This window comes from Oryzias melastigma, linkage group LG1 (genome assembly GCF_002922805.2).
Source record: "Oryzias melastigma strain HK-1 linkage group LG1, ASM292280v2, whole genome shotgun sequence".
Lineage (NCBI taxonomy): Eukaryota > Metazoa > Chordata > Actinopteri > Beloniformes > Adrianichthyidae > Oryzias > Oryzias melastigma.
Window position 1 is genome coordinate 1195173 of NC_050512.1, and position 21067 is coordinate 1216239.

The following is a 21067-nucleotide window of genomic DNA, read 5'->3' on the forward strand; positions in this document are numbered from 1 at the left end:
AAAACAGCTAGTGTGTAAATATTAGCCAAACTCTAATACAGCCTAAAAAACTTTCAAAAAGCCTAAATTAGCCAAAACAGCTAGCATGTTGCCGAAGTATTAGCTAAACTCCAAAACAGCGTGTAAAAAACGTAGTAAATGAAAAAATATCCCAAAAAGCTAGCAGAATGCAAATTTTTAAAACTTTAAAAGTGTAACTTTTTAAAATTTCTTTGAATAAAAAAAAGGCAGGAATATTATTCCAGAATAAATCAAGTTAAACCTTAAATAACTTTTAATGTTTTACTCTCCATAAAAATATATTGAATGGTTTATGTGAGATCATATTTTTGACATCAACAAACGTAGTTCATTTGGAGGAAAGAGTTTGACAAACTGTAATGTTTCAATTGGAAAAGCTGACATTTCACACGACTTCCACAGATGTGTCCTCAGGAGCAAATGCTTCTTACCTGCCAGCGTCAGCCATGAGGATTTACTCCAAGACGGACTCTGGATTTCCCTGTCAGCAGTCAGAGGTCAGAACAATGACAACTTAAAGACAGATATTTGGATTAATTCGAGTTCTAATGAAACAATCATTGATTTATCTAAGACAATTACAGGAAAATAAAAGGAAACACTGTTTTGTCATTTTATAAGGTGACTGAAGGTCAATTTTAAGCACAATTTTTGCATTGATACAAAACAAATCTTGTTAAACCATTGGTAGGGTTAACCCTTCAACACGTAAGGCAACACCGTTGTGTTGTCGGCTTTTGTCGCCGTTCTTCGGCTTTTGTTGTGGGCATTGGTTTTTGTCGTTGTGCTTCAGCTTTTGTCGTGCTTCAACTTTTGTCGTTGTGCTTTGACTTTTGTCGTTGTGCTTTGACTTTTGTCGTTGTGCTTTGACTTTTGTCATGCAGCAGCTTTTGTTGTTGTGTTTCAGCTTTTGTCGTTGTGCTTCGGCTTTTGTCGTTGTGCTTTGACTTTTGTCGTTGTGCTTTGACTTTTGTCATGCAGCAGCTTTTGTCGTTGTGTTTCAGCTTTTGTCGTTGCGCTTCAGCTTTTGTCATATCGTGGCTTTTGTTGTTGTGTTATCAGTCTTTGTCATTGTGCTACGGTTTTTGTCGTCTTGCTTTGGCTATTGACATTGTGCTTTGGCTTTTGTTGTCTAACTTTGGTTTTTGTTTTGTTGTTGTGCTTTTGTCATATCGTGGCTTTTGTCATTGTCTTGTCAGATGTTGTCGTCTTGCTTCGGCTTTTGTCATCGTGCTTCGGCTTTTGTCATCGTTCTTCAGATTTTGTTGCTGTGTCGTGGCTTTTATTGTTGTGCTTTGCTTTTGTCGTTGTGCTTTGCTTTTGTCGTCGTGCTGCAGCTTTTGTCATATCGTGGCTTTTGTTGTTGTGTTATCAGTCTTTGTCGTTGTGCTACGGTTTTTGTCATCTTGCTTTGGCTATTGTCATTGTGCTTTGGCTTTTGTTGTCTAACTTTGGTTTTTGTTTTGTTGTTGTGCTTTTGTCATATCGTGGCTTTTGTCATTGTGTTGTCGGATGTTGTCGTCTTGCTTTGGCTTTTTTCATTGTGCTATGGCTTTTGTTGTCTAACTTTGGTTTTTGTTTTGTCGTTGTGCTTTTGTTGTATCATGGCTTTTGTCGTGTTGTCAGCTTTTGTCATCGTAATTTGGCTTTTGTTGTTGTGTCCTGGCTTTTGTTGTTGTGCTTTGGCTTTTGTTGTTGTGCTTCGGCTTTTTTCGTTGTGCTTCGGTTTTTGTCATCGTTCTTCGGCTTTTGTTGTTGTGTCGTGGCTTTTGTTGTTGTGCTTTGGCTTTTGTTGTTGTGTCGTGGTTTTTGTTTTTTTATGTTGTGGCTTTTTACTCGGCTTCTGTCGTTGTGTTGTGGCTTTTGTCATCATATTGTGGATTTTGTTGTTGTATCATGGCTTTTGTCGTTGTGTCGTGGCTTTTGTTGTTGTGCTTTGGCTTTTGTTGTTGTGTGGTGGCTTTTGTTTTTGTGTCGTGGCTTTTGTTGTTGTGTCGTGGTTTTTGTTTTTTTATGTTGTGGCTTTTTACTCGGCTTCTGTCGTTGTGTTGTGGCTTTTGTCATCATATTGTGGATTTTGTTGTTGTATCGTGGCTTTTGTCATCATGTTGTGGATTTTTTTTTTGTTGTGCTTTGGCTTTTGTTGTTGTGTTGTGGCTTTGACTCGAATTTTGTTATTGTGTCGTGGCTTTTGTTGTTGTGTTGTGGCTTTTGACTTGGCTTTGGCTCATCAAGCCGGTTTTCTCCTTTAGAATCTGCTGGAATGATCATGTTAATGTTTGAAAAGTTACAGTAAATCACAGAACAAACGCTGAAGCTTCACCGTGTTTTTACTTTCACTGTGTTTTGAACTCTTCCAAAAGATCGCATTGTCATCCCAGAACTGCTCTTCTCGAGTCTCAGCCGTCTTTCCAGAGAGCTATTGACTGAGAACATGAGGGAATATTTCCAGGCTGTTCATCATGTGGGCTAATGTTAGCTCCCATAAAGCCACACCTGTCTATGCAGGACAGGATTTACTGCAGGCCTTATAGACCCCTATGCCAGTCCACGCCATCAGCGACCAGCATGTGACAAAACATTTGACTGGAACGTTTTCATTTTAGATTCAGTCAAAACTAAAACAAAAGCTTGTAAAGACATTTATATTCAAGGCCACTTAAAACTTTTTAAACCAACCATATTGAGGCATACTGCACAAAAAAACACTGACAAATGAGAGTGACTGCACTGTGGTGACATGTAGACAAAGAAGTTCAGCAGCAATAAACACAAGATTATCCCGGACTTCTGCTGGGGGCTGCAAACCAAAGGGTCATAACCACATTCATTGCTCTAAAGTTACAGGGTAGTGGTGAGGGAATGGTAAAGTGATCCAGAGGGTCAGCATGAGAGTGGTCTGTGCTGCAGGATCTATGGGGAGACGCTGTCAACCCCGAGTGAACATCTCTGCTAATAAACAAATGTGTCCCAGGAGGAGATTCTCTCTGGATGCTGTTGGTGGGAACAGGGATCCCTGGGTGATCGCTCGTGATCATTTCCTCCTTTTGGCCTCCCTCAAAATGTTAAGAGGCTAACTTCTTGGCACTAGCACCACTTTGAGAGAGTCGGGGCTTTGTATGACCCTAAAGAGGGTGTCCAAAAAGTCATTTCAAGGAACCTTAATGGTGTGTGAAGTTGTTCTTGGTGAGCTGACAACAACCTGGCAAAGCTGTGCCGAGCGTCCAGAACAAGCGCAGCCAGAGATCAGCGAGGCTCTTCTTCCTGCTCATAATCCAGACACATTAACAGGTTCATGGAGCGCCCCCCTCCCCCCTCCAATGACCTCATGTGCTCCAGAGCAGAAGGAGGAGGAAATATGAAGTCATTAATGCCATCTTACACACCAGAGAATTACACAAATGTGAAGTAAATACACATCAACCGATTCACAGTCTGGTTGAAAATACAGAAATAGATCTCTCTGCAGTTGATCTGTACGGTGGCTGACATGGCTCATATAAATGCAAAAGACACAACATGATGACAAAATCCACAACAAAAACAGAAACAACGACAAAAGCCATGACACAACGACAAAAGGCAGGAACACAAAAACAAAAGGAACGACAGGATGACAAAATCCACAACACGACTAAAGCTACGACACAACGACAAAAGGCAACAACACAAAAACAAAAGCCACAACACAACAATTAAAGCCACCACACAATGAGAAAAGGCAACAACACAAAAACAAAAGGAACGATAGGATGACAAAATCCACAACACAACGACAAAAGGCAACAACACAAAAACAAAAGCTATGACACAATGACAAAAGGCAACAACACAATGACAAAAGCCATTACACAACAATTAAAGCCACAACACAATAATAAAAGCTGAAGGACAACGACAAAAGCCACAACACAATGACAAAAGGCAACAACACATAAACAAAAGACACAACACAACGACAAAAGCCGAAGGATGATGACAAAAACCACATACCAACCTCCGCTGCCACAGGACGTGCAGCCAGGGCGCGGTGTGAGCTAGCTCTTCCAGATCCCGGGCAGACGGGCTTTCCAGTTACCATAGTACTTCAGTTCCATGACAGATGTTTTTAATTCAAGACAAAGACAATTTTATTTGTTGTTGTGTTGTGACTTTGGCATAAATTTGAGCTGTCGGTCACCTTAGATCTATCATCCAAAATACACTAAGTGGGGCATAATGGTTTTCAGGGTGCAGAGTTCCAAAATGTCAAATCAGTTTGTATTTTCAGAAGTTTTCAGTTGATCACTCAACAGATGTATAGATCTGAATCAATTTCCTAAAACAAACATGGCTTTCCTCGTTACTCCAAGAAGACAGGACTGTTACTGTTAACAAATCCCTGTAAAAACTGAGCCTCTGGCTGGGCGTCCGAGGCGAGGGTTGGACTCCACACCTGCGGCTGTCCATCAGGTCGGTCTGCCACGCAGGGGGAGGAGACTAAAGAGAAATGCAGCTACATGGACCCCCATCACAGTTTATGTCTCTGTATTAAACAGAAACTGTTGTTTCAGAAGTAAAGCAGATTGTTGGCGATCTGAATGCATAAAATCAAGCTGTTCCTCAAATTCTACCTGTATTTATTGTTGTATATTGCAGCCATTTGCACCCAGCCAGGCTTCGGCAGGCCGTGTCGTTCACATCTGCAACCTTCCTGAAGGAAGCTGCACGGAGAATGATGTCATCAACCTGGGACTGCCCTTCGGCAAAGTCACCAACTACATTCTGATGAGATCTACACATCAGGTGCTCCTTAAAAACTGTTTTTCTCTTTTTTTCCCTTTTTTTCTGAAGAAAAATTTCTAAAAAACCCCGGGTGATCGAGGGGCTTTAGTTGCATTTTAGGACATGCGTTAGTAATTTTCTGAAGTTTGTGTGGATCATCTCTCTGGACTGCCTGGGTTCATTGAGAAATCACAAAGAAGAGCAAAGATTGGGACCACTAGTTGGCAGTACAATGAGCCTCTTTGAACAGCCAGTAACATTTAAAAATGTGAAATGCTGTCAGTTCTGCTGAACTTCACAGCAGTAGACTGTAGTTCAGAGATCTTTGGAAAGAAAAAAGTCTTATCCGATTTGTGTGTGCAGAACTCTTGATTTATAACTCATATGATACATTTTGTGCGCAATTGCAATACTGACATAGCTTGCAATTGTGTATTCACGTGTGCAAAAAAAATACAACACACAATTTACACATGCACAACTTTAAATGACAGCAGTTTAAAACTAACACATACAAATCTTTAAAACGTGTGCATAAACACATTTATGCACAGAATAGATGAGAGATTCACGTTTCCAAGTTTTGTTTGTAAATGATGCGTTTAAATGCTGCTAGAATGCTGGTTCATCAGAGTTTTCTTATCTTCTTTTTTTATCTCAGATTGTGAATAACATCTGGTGAAAACTTGACAATTTCACACTTTCTTCTAAAATAAGAAGAAAATAAGACGAAAAAGTTTGAATATTTGCTTTTAAAACACTCAACACTAAAGTTTCTCTATTCTCATCGCTGCCTTGTGGCTGCACTTTTCCTGCCAGCTCTTCCGCGAGTGCTGGTTCCAAGTCATGGGGGTTGCAGGCAGTGCAAGGTCCTCCTCCATAACCCAAGGAGTGTGGTGGGACTACTTTTAGACTTTTTTATATTAATTATTGGGCATATCTGCTCAAAATGCCTGATGAGAAAACTCTGATGACCCAGCAGCATTTAAACACAGAAATACTGAGATTGTTAATATCATAAAGTGTTACATGGATTCTCTAAAGGAGAAGTTCTAACTAAAATGTTCAGATCATTAACATTGGAAACATTGTTCTGCTTCTCCTGGAGGACGTTTCAGTTTGGACACTATAGGCGGAGATAGCACTATAGCATTACACCTTATTCTATAAGGAAAAACAATGTTTTACATCACAAATAGTTACTTTAAAAATATTTCCTTAAAAGAGTTAGGAAAATTAATGGTTTGAAAGTGTGCAGAAAATGTGGGCCCCACATTGTGTGCTCTCTGTGTTTGCCCACATTGACTTGAGTGGGGGCTCAGTGGGTTGGCTCACTATGCTAGCCAGCCACCCGGTGGCCAGCGTGTGATAGTGAGCTCATCTGTAGCGAGTTAGCGCCCCTAGTTGGGATGGATCACTTCTTAAGGACAGGGTCCGTCAGGGTGGTTCATTCTTGTGTTTCCTCCTCAGGCATTTCTGGAGATGGCCTATGATGAAGCAGCTCAAGCAATGGTTCAATATTACCAGCTGACTCCAGCCATGATCAACAATCAGAAACTCCTAATACGGATGTCTAAACGGTACAAGGAGCTGCAGCTTAAGGTACGGTACTCTTCAAAAGTGAGGTAAACTAAGCCTTCCTTATGACTTGTTATCAAGCTTTGATGTTTTCTTCTGTGCAGAAACCTGGAAAAGATGTTCTGTCAGTCATCCAGGATATCACTTCACAAAGAGAAAGGGAGGAGATGCAGGAACAGTAGGGCCTCTTCTTTTTGTTCTGTTTAGAGATATGAAAGTTTGTTTTATTCAATGAAAAAACAAAGTGTGTTTTGTGTGCTAATTGAAAACTTTTTGACGCTGTCTATATCTTCCCCTTGTTCTGTTCCATTAAACCTTTAGCAAATGGATCCTAACATCTCAGCATCTTCATCACAGTTTCCAAAAAATATCTTCAAAAACACAAAAAATATTATTGAAAATCATTAAAAAATATTTTTTAAAATAATTATAAAAATATGGCAATGAAAAACAAAAAATGTATCAAAAAGTTAGAATATAATGTCTAAAAAACAAAAAAGTTAAAGGGTATTAAAAATCATGCAAGAAATCCTGTATGTGGGAGAACAGACTTTCTGCCCCAATGTGAGCATCCTGTTAGCGCATGGAAATCACTGCTTTGTGCTCAGCATGACTCTCAAACAAAAATAAAGACTTAATTCTTTTCAATGTTTAATACTTCTGACATGTTTTACTCTGTAGCGTTTGTGGATCAAGTAAGTAGAAAGAACAACAGGTGTATCAAAACAAGTCAAACAAAACAGACACGGAATCACGGATCATGTCAATGACATTGTGGCTCTTCTAATTGCAGGTCGTTTCACAGTTTTCATGAGCAGAGAGCAGGGCAGGCCTGGCTCGTTAAAATCCATTAATCGATTTAATTGAATTGAATTGAACTTTATTCATATCCCAGAGGGATAAATTAATCTGTCATGGCACCAGAAAAAGTCAAAAAAGTTGCATGTAGCATATTAACATAATACACATATATAGAAATATAAACACACATACATCTACAAATTTGCAAACACACATAATCCTATAACATAAATATGAATATAAATAATATACACACCAAACTACAATACATTTATATACATATAAGCTTATTTAAAATTTAAACAGCGGTGTTGTACAGTCTAAGCCTAATAGATCAGAAATGATTCACAAAAATCTAAATTGATTTAGCACATAAAACTAAAGTCCGCTAGTTTGATGCTAACGTTTAAGGAATTTCCCATAGGACGGCTAATGCTAACACTCGGTCGACCTAAACATACATTTCTGAATAAATGGACATCTTTATAAACTCACAGACATGAATTTTATAAACTTTTTAAGGACATATTTTTTAAAGTTACCTTTTGTGGTCTAAAACACAGTTTTTTCCCTCATACTTTCTTCTTCTTCTAGAATAAGGTGTAATGCTGTAGAGCGATCGCCACCTAGTGTCCAAACTGAAACGTCCTCCAGGAGAAGCAGAACAATGTTTCCAATGTTATTGATCTGAACATTTTAGTTAGAACTTCTCCTTTAGAGAATCCATGTAACACTGGATGATATTAACAATCTCATTATTTCACTGATACATTTACAGTATGTGAACTGGATCAGATTAATATAAATATATTCAAATCATATAGTAGATTATTCATGTATTTCTAAAGAAATGTGTCTAAATGTATAAGTTTAAAATGAAATTGAGAGGATCAAAAGAATCGAAAAAAATCTGAATTGAATCGATGTAGGCTCTTGTGAATCGAATTGTTTCTGGAAATTATTATCAATACCCGGTCCTAGATGAGGGTAGTGCTTAGCCTGTTTGTACTTATTTGTTTTTTCCAGGGGTGCCCAAACTTTTTCACTCAAAAGGTCAAAATTTAAATGGGATCCCGGTTGGTGGGCCAAGTACAATATTTTTTGCATGTCATGAAATAAAAGGATAAAATAAAGAATATGGTTTAATTTATTTATTTTGATTCTGTATTCATTAAGGTAACACAAGTTAGTAAGTATAAAAAGTAATTAACATTTGTCTTTGAAAACTTTAACAGCAAGGCCTCACTCGACATTTTTAATTGAAAATCAAGAACAAGCTAAAACAAACTTTCTTTCAATGAAAACAGCAAACTGGGATCTAATGAGAGACGTGGAGCTGCTCTTTAGACTTTGTCCGTTTGCTGTTGTCGCTCCATCTTGGCTAGCTGAAAAAGGCCGTTAGCATCAGAAGTGACATGAAGGCTCTTGGGAATTTCTCACACAAAAAAAGCCCAGGAGGACTCACAGGCAAAAAGAGTGCAAAGTATATTACAGCTGTAGAGTTTTGGAACACCACAGAGAATCAATGGTAAATGGGTAAGGGGTTTGAGCTAAACACCCTGTGGCTTCCTTTGGCGGGCCAAGTTTGGCCCATGGACCTCACTTTGGTCACCTATGGTTTTTGTTGATCTTGAGAAAATAAGAATGAATTTTAGAATATTGAATAGACTTGGATTCTACAGGATGAGAAGGTTCTGATGGGATCATGTCAGATGACATGGTGGCATGTCTTCATTTCTCAACAGCTACATGATTGAGAGGCCACGCTCTCGGAGCCCCATCAACCATTCTCTGAGTCCTCCCTCCCACAGCCCCAGCTTTGCATCATGCGGCTCTGCTCACAGCCCCCCAGGAGCACTCTGCAGGGGTCCAGAAAGGAGCAGCAATGGTCTTGGCCCCCACAGGAGCTCTTGGGTTTGGCCACACCACATAAGGAGGAGCGAGGAGGAGAGGGATCGGGATTATCCCTGGAGAAATGGAGACAGCATGGATGATGATCTTTCAAATGGACGAGCTGTTGCCCGACGGAAAACTTACCAGAAACACTTGGACTTTGGCAGCTTAAGAGCTTCAGATGAGCAGGGGGTAGGAGAAGGAATGAGGGAAAGTAGAGACCGGCAACCCCGGGGCAGCCCGCAGGGCTTTAGCTCCTACAGAGGCATGGCGGATCATTTCTACTCTGAGCAAATGTACAAGTCAGAGAAGTCGCTGCGGCCTTCATACCCACGGCATGACATGAAGACCAAGAGGAGGGATGGAGGCGATTACTATGCCCGCTCCAGACATCCAGACTTGGGTGAGGAGCCACCATGCAGAACTGCAGAAGACAAGAGATCGAGTTCACCAGGGAGAAGGAGTAAAAAACCAAGCCGGAGGCACGAATCTGCAGAGAAACACGAGAAGGAAAGTGCTTCAGAAAACAATGTAAGTGACACTCTTACTGCACAGCTGTTTAGTGCTGGTCCTTGGAATGAAATAAATCTTTTTTTCAGGATTCCAGGTCAAAAGAAAAATCGGTTTCACCACAAGAGAATGCTAAGACAGACAAAGTCTCTGATTGTGATAAAGATGGAGACACTGTGAGTATGTTTCCTTAAACACACTTAGAGACTGACACAGACCTGAATATCTCTAATACTGGTCTTTATCCACCCTCATAGAAGAAAGACAAGGAGAATGGAGAAGACACAGATGAAGAGTGCTGGTATCCAACCAACATGGAAGAGCTGGTCACCGTGGACGAAGTGGGAGGAGAAGATGACTCTATTATTGAGCCAGACCTCCCTGAGATCGAGGATTTTGCATCCAAAAAGTCTGTAGTGGAGGAGACGGTGGAGAAACCTTCAGCACCACCTTCCTTAGAGCTGCAAGAGACATTAATACAAAAATCTGAGCAAGAAAACTCTGGTGAGGAAGCAGCAAGTCAGACAGAAGCTTGTGTGAAAAACACAGAAGGTGATGATGAAGCAACCGCGCCCAGCCCTGAAGACCAGAAAAAAGAGCCAGAGAGCTATGAGCCGCCGCTCACACACTTCCCCGGTGAGGACTTCAAGGCTGCAGTGGAGATGTGCCTAGACGACAATAGAGTACCGCAAACTGAGATGCAAGAGGATCCACCGGAAAAACCTCTCTGTTCTCCAGAGGACAGTCAAACCCAAGAAGAAGAACACGTGGTGGAAATAATAAATAACAAAGATCAATCAACAGATGAAAACCTAAAGAAAGGTACTTCTTACAAGAGCTTAATGTTTTATAAAAATAGATAAATAAACTTTTAGCTCCCTATAGGTGGATGGTGAAAAATGGTCAAACCTGTGAGGGGCATGCTGGTGACCTCCACCCAATATGAAGGTCATAGACCGCTCAGTGAACCTGTAGGGAGAAAATGTTCACGCACGGGTTTTTCTATGGGCGTGTTGGGGGTGACGGGTCCTAGTGAACACTTATACAACACTTAAAGAAGAGGCTGAAGTAAGTGAGACATCAAACAAGCGTCCTACACGCATCACGTGCACAACTCTTGAGTGCGACATTTGAGCATGGTCAGTAAGCAGCTTTTAATCGCACCTTACTAATGACTAGAGTGTGGGGTAAGAACCCCTAACGACAGCATCACCTCTATGTCAGAAGTGTTTCATTAGCCTTACGAATACTTCACAATGCACTTATCGCACACGACAATGGTACGTTCCATTTATATGACGTTCAGGTCAGCCCCTCGTACGGGTCAACCATTCGTACGGGTCAACCATTCATACGGGTCAAACATTCGTACGGGTCAACCATTCATACGGGTCAAACATTCGTACGGGTCAAACATTCGTACGGGTCAACCTCTCTTACGGTTTAAACATTCGTACGGGTCAACCATTCATACGGGTCAACCATTCGTATGGGTCAACCATTCATACGGGTCAAACATTCGTACGGGTCAAACATTCGTACGGGTCAACCTCTCTTACGGTTCAAACATTCGTACGGGTCAACCATTCGTATGGGTCAACCATCATACAGGTCAACCATCATATAGGTCAGCCCCTCGTACGGGTCAACCATTCGTACGGGTCAACCATTCATACGGGTCAAACATTCGTACGGGTCAACCATTCATACGGGTCAACCTCTCTTACGGTTCAAACATTCGTACGGGTCAACCATTCATACGGGTCAAACATTCGTACGGTTCAACCTCTCTTACGGTTCAACCATTCATACGGGTCAACCATTCGTACGGGTCAAACATTCGTACGGGTCAACCCCTCATACGGGTCAACCATTCGTATGGGTCAACCACTTGTACGGGTCAACCATTCATACGGATCAAACATTCGTACGGGTCAACCATTCGTATGGGTCAACCATCACATAGGTCAACCATTCATACGGTTCAACCATTCATAAGGGTCAACCATCATACAGGTCAGCCCCTCGTACGGGTCAACCATTCGTACGGGTCAACCATTCATACGGGTCAAACATTCGTACGGGTCAACCTCTCTTACGGTTCAACCATTCATACGGGTCAAACATTTGTACGGGTCAACCATTCATATGGGTCAACCATTCGTACGGGTCAACCATCATACAGGTCAGCCCCTCATACAGGTCAACCATTCGTACAGGTCAACCATTCATATGGGTCAACCATTCATATGGGTCAACCATTCGTACGGGTCAACCATCATACAGGTCAGCCCCTCGTACGGTTCAACCATTCATACGGGTCAACCATTCGTACGGGTCAAACATTCGTACGGGTCAACCCCTCATACTGGTCAACCATTCGTATGGGTCAACCACTTGTACGGGTCAACCATTCATACGGGTCAACCATTCGTACGTGTCAACCCCTCTTCAGCCCCTCGTACGGGTGCATGTGACTATGGCATTAGCTAAGTGTTTCAGACTTTGACTGTTGTATATCCTGTTCTCATCTCATAGAAATAGAGGTGCCCTTTTCATCTGCAGCCCAAGACAAAGCCGTCAGCGAGCACAGCATTCCTTTGGGTAAGCAGAACACCCGAAACACCCCAAAACAGAAATGCAAAGTACCATTTTTATTTTGGGGTGGCCATACTAAACTGGAGTAGGATTTAGGCTCCAAAATGTTGATAAACTGAAATTATTTTTTTTAAGAATGTAGAGAGATTAAAGTAATGATTTGAGTAGCATTGAAGTTCTTTTGTTTTTTAGGGCAACATGAATTTAAGTGTTACTTGTCTGCTGTGACACCCCACTGTTCTACGGGAAGATAAATGTGTGAAGTGCTGAACAAGTCATTAAACACAATTCCGGATATAATCTTAATGACCAAGGAGTAACTAAATGCTAATAGAAGTGGAAGTAAAAAAAAATTAAATTAAATAAAAGTTGCTCACAATCAATGTCACAAACTGGTGGTACAGGACTCAGTATGCAGGAGACCAGGCTTGGTGGCAGAAGTTTAGGATGTATTTAGACTGGACATTTGGTTCATGTAAAGTGAACAAGAATTTGTTTCCCTCAATAATCCAGAACAAAGTTCCAGTCTGAATACACCCAAGCGAACTCTGATTCGGGACCAGGAACCACTCTCTGACCCATCTTCTGTGGTGGTCTCAGTTCGCTTCTAATCGGACTGAACCTCGGTTTTCTCTGACATTCCTCAGTCTGAATACGTTCCATGCTTGGAGTGGAACAACTGAACCAAAACGGCCACTGTAGCTGGTCATAACGGGATGTAAATGGAAAGCCGTGGACAATTGTGGAGCAGTGACGCTTAAACATAAAATCTTTGACGTTCTGTAACTTTTCAACCGCTAACATGATAATTCCAGTAGATTCTGAAGGAGAAAAGCAGCCCATTGAGCTGTTTTTCTCCTTCAAAATCTACTGGAATTATCGTGTTAACAATTAAAAAGTTACAGTAAATCAAAGAATATAAACACTGGAGCTCCGGTGTTAAAGGGTTAACTAAAAGAAGACTGCTGTGGATAATCAACTTTAACCTGATGAGACTGACAAAAACAACGTGACTAAAAACAGAAGACACGTCAGTAAAATCTGAGTAGAATCCTCACAACCAGCTGAACTTATAACTTGTCATAATATTTTAATTTGTTTGAGCTCATTTTTTGTTTTTTGTCTGTTATGACTTTTGAACAAATCATTCTCGTGTTTTTCTGTGTGAATTCCTTTTTTTACATTTTGATTTCTAAACTGGCGCGCACTCCCAGCTGCAGGTCCTAATTGAAATAGAATAGACCCAATTTAGAAACACCATCAGCAGCTTTATTCAGAGCAACGGAATGAGCTTTCAGAGCCTTCTCTGTGGGTAGCTTGTGAACTGCACCCTGGAGATTAGTGTTATTGGAATTAGATGTGATGAGATGTCGGACCACATGGCTTAAGAGGGGCCTCACTGCAGAATGACAACAAAGATCATGGTGCAAACACAAGAGCAGACAGACATGTCAGTCTTTCAGTAGTATGACCTCTAAGTCATGTCTTTGTCTAACAAGCCAGTGTGCAAAGGAAGAGGCTTTACAACTCTGGCTGTTGATTATTGGATTGTTGTAGACTCCCTCCAATGAAAATGGAGTTTTTAGTGTTTCTAATTTGCTCTTGTGGCATTTTTCTGATGATGAAGGACATACATAAACTAAATTAAGATCAAAATCCCATTTCTGAGGATGTTTTTATTCTAAAATAGCCTGTAGCTATGATGTAGGTGCTACAAACAACAAGCTCTCTGCCCACATTGCTCCTGGTGGCAACGGGTTTGCGCCAGTGTAAGGCAGTGGAGCTGCCATTACTGTGATTGTAAAGCACTTTGGGGCTTCAAACAAGGTAGTACAGCGCTGAATAAGTATACATCATACTTGCTCGCCATTTTTGTTGTACTGTTATGCCTCCTTTTCATTGAGCGGTACGGACCAGACCCGTCCCCTCTTGGTCGGTTTGGAATGGTCAGATTCAAGTGAGCGTTTCCATTGAGTGTTGGACCATCAAACTGCATGTGGGGTGTAGACTGATGATGTGACTGTGCGTCAAAACGATGTGACTACAGCGAAAGAGAAGCGGACTCAGCTGACTCAGAAATGAACAGAAAATTAAAAAGATAACACAGAGGATAAATATAATCGAGAGCAGGTGTTTATTATGAATGAAGCCAGGTTGTATGCTCCATAAGTCTAATGTTCTGAATTAAAAAGAAAAAAACTCTTTATTTTGATCAATACTCCAATATTATTCAATAAATGTTTATAAAGCACGATCAGAAGTGTTTCTGATGAGTATGAATTGATAATGGATGTTCTTTGGCCGCAGGTGAGATGGAAATGGAGTTTCGTCTCCATATTGGTGGATTTGGTGTGTCTTTGGTCCTCAACTCTGTGAATAAAGGGAAAACTGTATGTAAAGAATGGATTATTCTTTGCAAGCGAAGAATAATCCAGCCGAAAAGAGGACAAATCTTTCGTTTTGGATCTTGAGTCGAGAAAAGCGCTGGTCGGACACTTGCTGTTCTTGTAAAGCCTTTCCACCAATCAAAGGGTCACATCGAGTAACAACAAAAGCTCCGCTCTTAAGGGTCCATTGCATTTTTCTATGGACCTACGACCAACGGGGGACCAGAAATGGTACCAGTCCTTCCATTTTGTAATGGTAAAGTCCGGTCTGGACCGCTCAGTGGAAACGAGGCATAAATGTTAGTGGGGGTGGTGATGGGCTGTAAGCTAGTCAGAGAGAGTGTAAAGAAAAAGACGATGTAAAGTCAGGGCAGGCTTACCTAGCTCTAACAGTCCCACCCACAACTCAGAGGTCAATTTCTAATGAACTCCTGAAAACAGCATCATCACAATCAACAAACGACCAGGAATTATTTGAAAATAGATCAAAGATGATGGGAATGAGACTCGAATGCTTTGTTCACAGCTCACACAACCCTCGTGTGTGTCTTCATTAGTGCAGGATAAGTGAAGAAGTCCTCTGTACACGGGTCATGTGATCTAAACCTGACATGCGATTCTTTTCCTCACCGTCAACAGGAGTGGAGTTTATCGTGCCGAGTACAGGGTTCTACTGTAAACTCTGTGAACTGTTCTACACCAGCGAGAGCACGGCGAAGACAACTCACTGCCGCAGTACCGTGCACTACAAGAACCTGCAGGTGTGCTGCATACTGCCACACACTCATACACCTGTTCTACATGTGCGTGCTTGGCCACAGACACACACTTCTGTATTTCTTCTCTGATGTGGGGCCGGGTCGGTTTTTAGACCAACAAAAAAAATGTAACGATCACAGCCTAAACATAAACATTTACGGTTTTCCAGAAAGCCACACATAGCCACATTTTAAATAATTCATTTCTGTAATCTTAACATACTAAAATATTTTAAAAACTAGATATATAGCATTACCAGCGATAATGCTAGTGTGAATACTATAAGCTGAACGTGGCCGCTGAAGATACTAGTGCTAATAGCTGAAGATGCTGAAATTAAAAACTAAAAACACTGAAGCTAATAGCTGAAAATGATGAAGTTGATAGCTGAAATGGCTGAAGCTAATAGCTAAAAACACTTAAGCTAATAACTAGCTAAAATATTAGCAAAATCCCAAATTTGCCTAAAAAAACTGAAAAAAATTCTAAATTAGCCAGAACAGGTAGCCTGTGGCTAAAATATTTGCTAAACCCTAAAATAGCCTAGAAATCCTTCCTAAGTGCTGAAACTGTCAAAAAAGCTAGTATAGAAAGAGCTGTAAATTTAATAGCTGAATTTGCTAAATATCTGAAGAGCTTTGGACGTCCAAAAAACGTACAGAAGAAAAATAAGGATAACAATAAAGAAATAAAGAAAAAATAGTCTCTCCTCTCTCATAGTTCAGACTGCAGAAGGTTGGAATAAAAAGTCATGTTCTATGTGGGTCTTAATCGGCCAGATTAAGAAAAAAAAATTATGTATTTCTGATACTGTGTGGGGTCCGGGCCAAATGTGGAGTCGGGCCTAATATTACGTATATTATGATAACTATTAATGAAATATTGATTTTTGGTATAAATGAAACATAAACATAAAAATAAAAAAAATATTTTCAAAATACGAAACTAAGGCTGGGAATTACTGTGTACCTCGCGATACAACGCCATACATGGCTCACAATATCGATGACACTGTGATACTGCGATAATTGGTGATGGGCCAGTAGCAACAAATTGGGGGCTCGTCCGGGACTGTAACCCAGGACCTCTCGTAACACTAACAATAAGGCGCACTTAAAATTAGTGAATTTTAAACGGGTCCTACTCGGTGGCGCTCGTCCTGTCCGTGTCATCGCGCCGTCTTTGTTCGTGTTTTAGTGTAAGCTCGAGTATAGCTGTTTAACTGTTTAGTTTTTAGCTATTGTTCATATTTTATGACTAATTTTCTGCATCTGTAAAATTACCTGCAAGAAGCCCAATGAGGCAAATTTCCTTTATGGTTTTGGGCTATATAAATAAAATTGAATTGAATTTGTTCAAAAATATAAACTCTGGTTGTGTTTACTGATCTCCACTTAATTTTAAAAATCTGTCTGTTCCCGTCCAACTCAAAGCGGAACTGCTCGTTGGAGCATTATGGTCAGGAGCGTCGCAGAGAGATTGACTACATTTTTGTTTACTTTTCTACTTACTTTAAACCTACTCGTAATACAAAAAATGTTGTTTTGTTTTTTTTGGCCAGAGAGCCACATTGGAGCGTTAAAAGAGCCGCAGATTGTAGACTAATAGCCGAGTAAATGTTACCACATTTTTGATAATCATCCTTCAACTTTTGTTTATTATGTTGTACAAGATAGGTAACAGAGAGAGTTTTACTGTTTTTATTTATTTATTTTTTGAGTATTTCTTGTTTGTCTTTTCTATTTGCTCTTACTGAAAATGCATAATGTTGTGTGAACTTTATTTACTGAGAATAAACTGACTTTTTTATTCGTGGTCAAACTGTGAAATGAACCAAAAAGAAAGACATAAAGAACAGAAGTGCTGGGATTTCTTCCCTCAAGCATGCATCCATGCTTCCAAAGCAGCCTATACTGGGGCGTTATTTGGGCAGACGGAAGCAGGAGCTTTGTTTCCTGAATGTTGGGTGGATCACATTTCAGGAGTAGTCTTTCATTTTGCACACTTGTGCTGTCCGTCACTGAGGTTCTGATGTTAGAATGTGTTTTCCTTGTTGAAGGAAAATGTTAACATGGAAGCGATTTGCTCTCTACAGCAGCTTAAATAAATGAGCAGCTGCAAAGACTGAAGACTCTGGAACTTGGAAAAAGTCATCAGGATTAAACTTTAGACACCTTCAAAATAATGTATTAAATGTTCTATTAACCCTTTAAACACCGGAGCTCCAGTGCTCTTTAATTTACTGTAGCTTTTGAATTGTTAGTACGATCATTCCAGTAGATTCTAAAAGAGAAAAGCGGCTCGACGAGCCGCTTTTCTCTTTTAGAATCTACTGGAATGATCGTGTTAACGGTTGAAAAGTTACAGAACGTCAAAGATTTTGTGTTTAAGCGTCAGTGGTGACACCTCAGGTGTTAAAGGGTTAAATTGACCTTGTTCTCAAATGGAATCAGTTTGCTCTCCCTCCTTACTGTTTCTTTTTTTTTAATGGTTTGGTTTTGGTGACGTTACATCAAGTTGGTTGACCTAATTAAGTTAACGAGATCTCCTCTGTCCCGTGGTTTGCTGTGTAGCAAGGAGAGCTTTAGATTAGTTCTCCACTGGTATCATGGAAGAACCTTTGGTACCACAAAACTCGTGTTAAAGAGGATTTTTAATTCAATTACATTTTATTTATAAAGCCCAATATCCCAAACAATGGCCTCATTGGGCTTCATGCCAGTAATTGTACAGAAGCAGAAGGTCGGTCATAAAATATGAACAATGGCTGATTGCTCAACTAAACAGACTAAATTAAACTGGTTATCCCTGCAATTAGTAGGATCCGGCCCTCCAGATCATTTATTTTTATTTTTATTAATGTTCCGATGTTATCTTGCACTCATTTCTAACTTGTATAATTTTGATTAAATATATTTTATGGAGACTAAAATATTGAAAGTTATTTAAGATTTAAGTTGATTTATTCTGGAATAATATTCCTGCCTTTTTATTATTCATAATTATGTTAAAAAGTTACAGTTTTAAAGTTTTAGAAATGGGCATTCTTCTAGCTTTTTGGACTATTTTGGCATTTACTGAGATTTTCTTTAAGACTATTTTGAAGTCTACCTAATATTTTAGCCACATGTTGGCTATTTTGGCTAATTTAGGATTTTTTTTTTCTTTTTAGGCGTTTTGGAGGTAAGCTAATATTTTAGCTTCATGCTAGCTGTTTTGGCTAACCAATTTTTTTTAGGTTCTATTAGGCAAATTTGGCATTTAACTAATATTTTAGCTGGCTATCACCTTCAGAGTTTTTAACTATCAATTTCGGCATCTACAGCTGCCAAATTCAGCTTACAGCATTCCCACTAGCATTATCACAGGTAATGCTATATATCTAGTTCATAATTATGTTAAAAAGTTACAGTTTTGAAGTTTTAAAAATGTAGTTTTAGAGTATTCAATAAATGTTTATCCTGTTCGACTAAAGGTATGTTTTGGATTTTGGCCACTTGTGTGATTGAGTTTGACCCCCCTGCCCTTAGACTCTCCTTACTGGTAAGGAAAAACTCCTAAAAAACCTCAGTGATGTCCACATGAAGGAGAGATCTTCTTACAGGACAGACAGGAGATTTACCAGGACTATTAAAGAGGAATTAGCTTATCTAACTCTACAACTAAGTATTTAAAAAGGTTTCAGCCAGATAGGACTGGGAGACGGATGGGGGCGGGGTCCCCAGCGAAGGTGAGCCAGAGGCGTGGTCCACGGCCAAGAACAGGAGCACTGATGATCCACCTGGAATCTGAAATCTCTCCCGCTCCCCCGGAGGGGAGTGAGAAAGAGGAACAACACATGAATCACACTGCAGCAAACAGAAGCACAGAGAGCTAAATATAATAAATAATAAAGAATAGAGGAGAGCAGAAGTAAATGAGAATAGAGAACAGGACCCCAGAGCTGATGCAGATAATAATGATGATAGAAAATCTAACATTTTTAGCGTATCATTATTCTAAACACAAATTCTTCCATTTTGATGTCAGTTGGAGACTTTCTCAAGATTTTTTAGGGTTTGTGTTAAGACTGTAAATTGTTTGTCCTGTTTTTTTTTCCTAGAAATATTTGTCCCAGCTGGCAGAGGACAGTCTGTCAAGTGTCCTCAACTAGCCCCCTTTGGTGAGAGCTTAACCTTTGACCCCTGGGACAGCAAACAGCAGGGGACAGCTTCACTCCGGAGTCCGGAGTGTGAAGGCCCGGGGAGAGCTGCCTTATGGAAAATGTGAAACACAGAAGCTTGAATTTATTGATGTTAGACTGCCATGATTGTGACTTTTGTATGAGTTGTGTGTATGGTCATGCTTTAAGTTATTCAGTTTTGTACATAGCCTACTTGAAGTGAATTGACAACATTTCTTAAATTCGTTTTCTTTACTTCTTGAAAGATTGGGAGAGAAAACTCCTTTTTTTGGATAAGCTTAGCCTTTTTGTTGGGTTAAAATTTTTTATATAAAATGAATGTGAATGAAACCTAAACAATGAGAAAGAAAAATAAAGACGTATTAATTATAAAGAACTAATGAAATTCGGACTAATCAGAGAGAACGATCTCTTGCTTGTAGCATTTGTTCATATTTGTTCAAATTTGACCTAGTTTGTGTCTTAATTGTAAAAAGTAGAATGTCAGTGAGGTTTAGGATGTTGGAGTGTGTTTTTATTTTGGTTGTATTTGAGGGCAGTAGGAGCTCTCAGGGCAGCAGATTTTTCCTCTTTAAGGAAAATGAGGCACATTCTCAGGTTGGCTGTGCTGTTCAAACAGTTCATTTGTGTAAATGTGTTTGTTTTATGTCTGTAACAGAGCTTATCTTCAGGTTTCTATTGTTTTTTCTTCTTCTCCCTGATTGTATTTCTATCAAGTTGAATCAATTCAGTATTTTAAAGTAATTATGGATAAACATGTTTTATTGATGAAACAGTAGAAAAAAAAACTCACCATCATTTAATACCTGAAAATGCTGAACTTGGACCATGTGTTATTCAGTTCAACACAGGGATTCATGCTAAAGTGGCCAGACTCTGTTTTTCTACACTGTGAATGATGATACTGTGAAAACAACAATCGTCTTGTTCATTAGAAACACCATCAAAATCATTTCTGATGCAAACAGAAATAAAAAAAATAAATCCTAACAACAATCTGAGGAGCTGTCTCTGAATTAACATTATTACCAGGCCTTTGTGGTTCCACTGCAGCACACGGACTGGACTAATGGAACGATAATCCACAAACCTTCCCTGTGTGGTACAGTTTTGAAGCAGGACTGTTATGAGAAAGCTCCCCCTGGTGTTCAGGGAAAAGCTTGTCTTGGTTTTAGCTGAAACATGCGCTCCCTAAAATCCAAAACATGAAACCCTGTTTACAGTTTGACTGTATATTAATAACAGTCATTATAATAATAGAAATATCAATCATAAGTGCTTGATTCTCAATGAAAAATACTCTTAAATGTTCTCTTTTTAATATTCTGAATTCAAAATAATAAAAGAAGTTTTCCAGAGTTCAATCACTTAAACCATTTGTGTCAAAGTCAAGGCCCGGGGGCCGGGTCTGGCCCTCGGGTTAATTCTATCTGGCCCTCCAGATCTTTTATTTTATTGTTATTAATGGCCTGATGTTATCTTGCACTTATTTCTAACTTTTATAATTTTGACAAAATATATTTTTATGGAGAGTAAAATATTGAAAGTTATTTAAGGTTTAAGTTGATTTATT

The 21067-nt window shown here is 39.7% G+C and overlaps 1 protein-coding gene across 3 annotated transcripts in view; it reads left to right on the top strand.

The window, feature by feature from the left end:
- rbm20 (RNA binding motif protein 20) overlaps positions 1 to 20547 on the top strand; it is a 60490-nt gene extending 39943 nt beyond the window's left edge. For all 3 annotated transcript variants that reach the window (XM_024260024.2, XM_036216049.1, XM_024260023.2), the window contains 10 exons: positions 424 to 518; positions 4660 to 4806; positions 6256 to 6387; positions 6468 to 6541; positions 8910 to 9588; positions 9657 to 9743; positions 9825 to 10389; positions 12106 to 12171; positions 15192 to 15313; positions 19414 to 20547. In XM_024260024.2, the coding sequence (XP_024115792.1) occupies positions 424 to 518; positions 4660 to 4806; positions 6256 to 6387; positions 6468 to 6541; positions 8910 to 9588; positions 9657 to 9743; positions 9825 to 10389; positions 12106 to 12171; positions 15192 to 15313; positions 19414 to 19464 (2018 nt within the window). In that variant the 3' untranslated portion in view covers positions 19465 to 20547. The remainder of the gene's footprint in view (positions 1 to 423; positions 519 to 4659; positions 4807 to 6255; positions 6388 to 6467; positions 6542 to 8909; positions 9589 to 9656; positions 9744 to 9824; positions 10390 to 12105; positions 12172 to 15191; positions 15314 to 19413) is intronic.
- Positions 20548 to 21067: the final 520 nt, after the last annotated feature.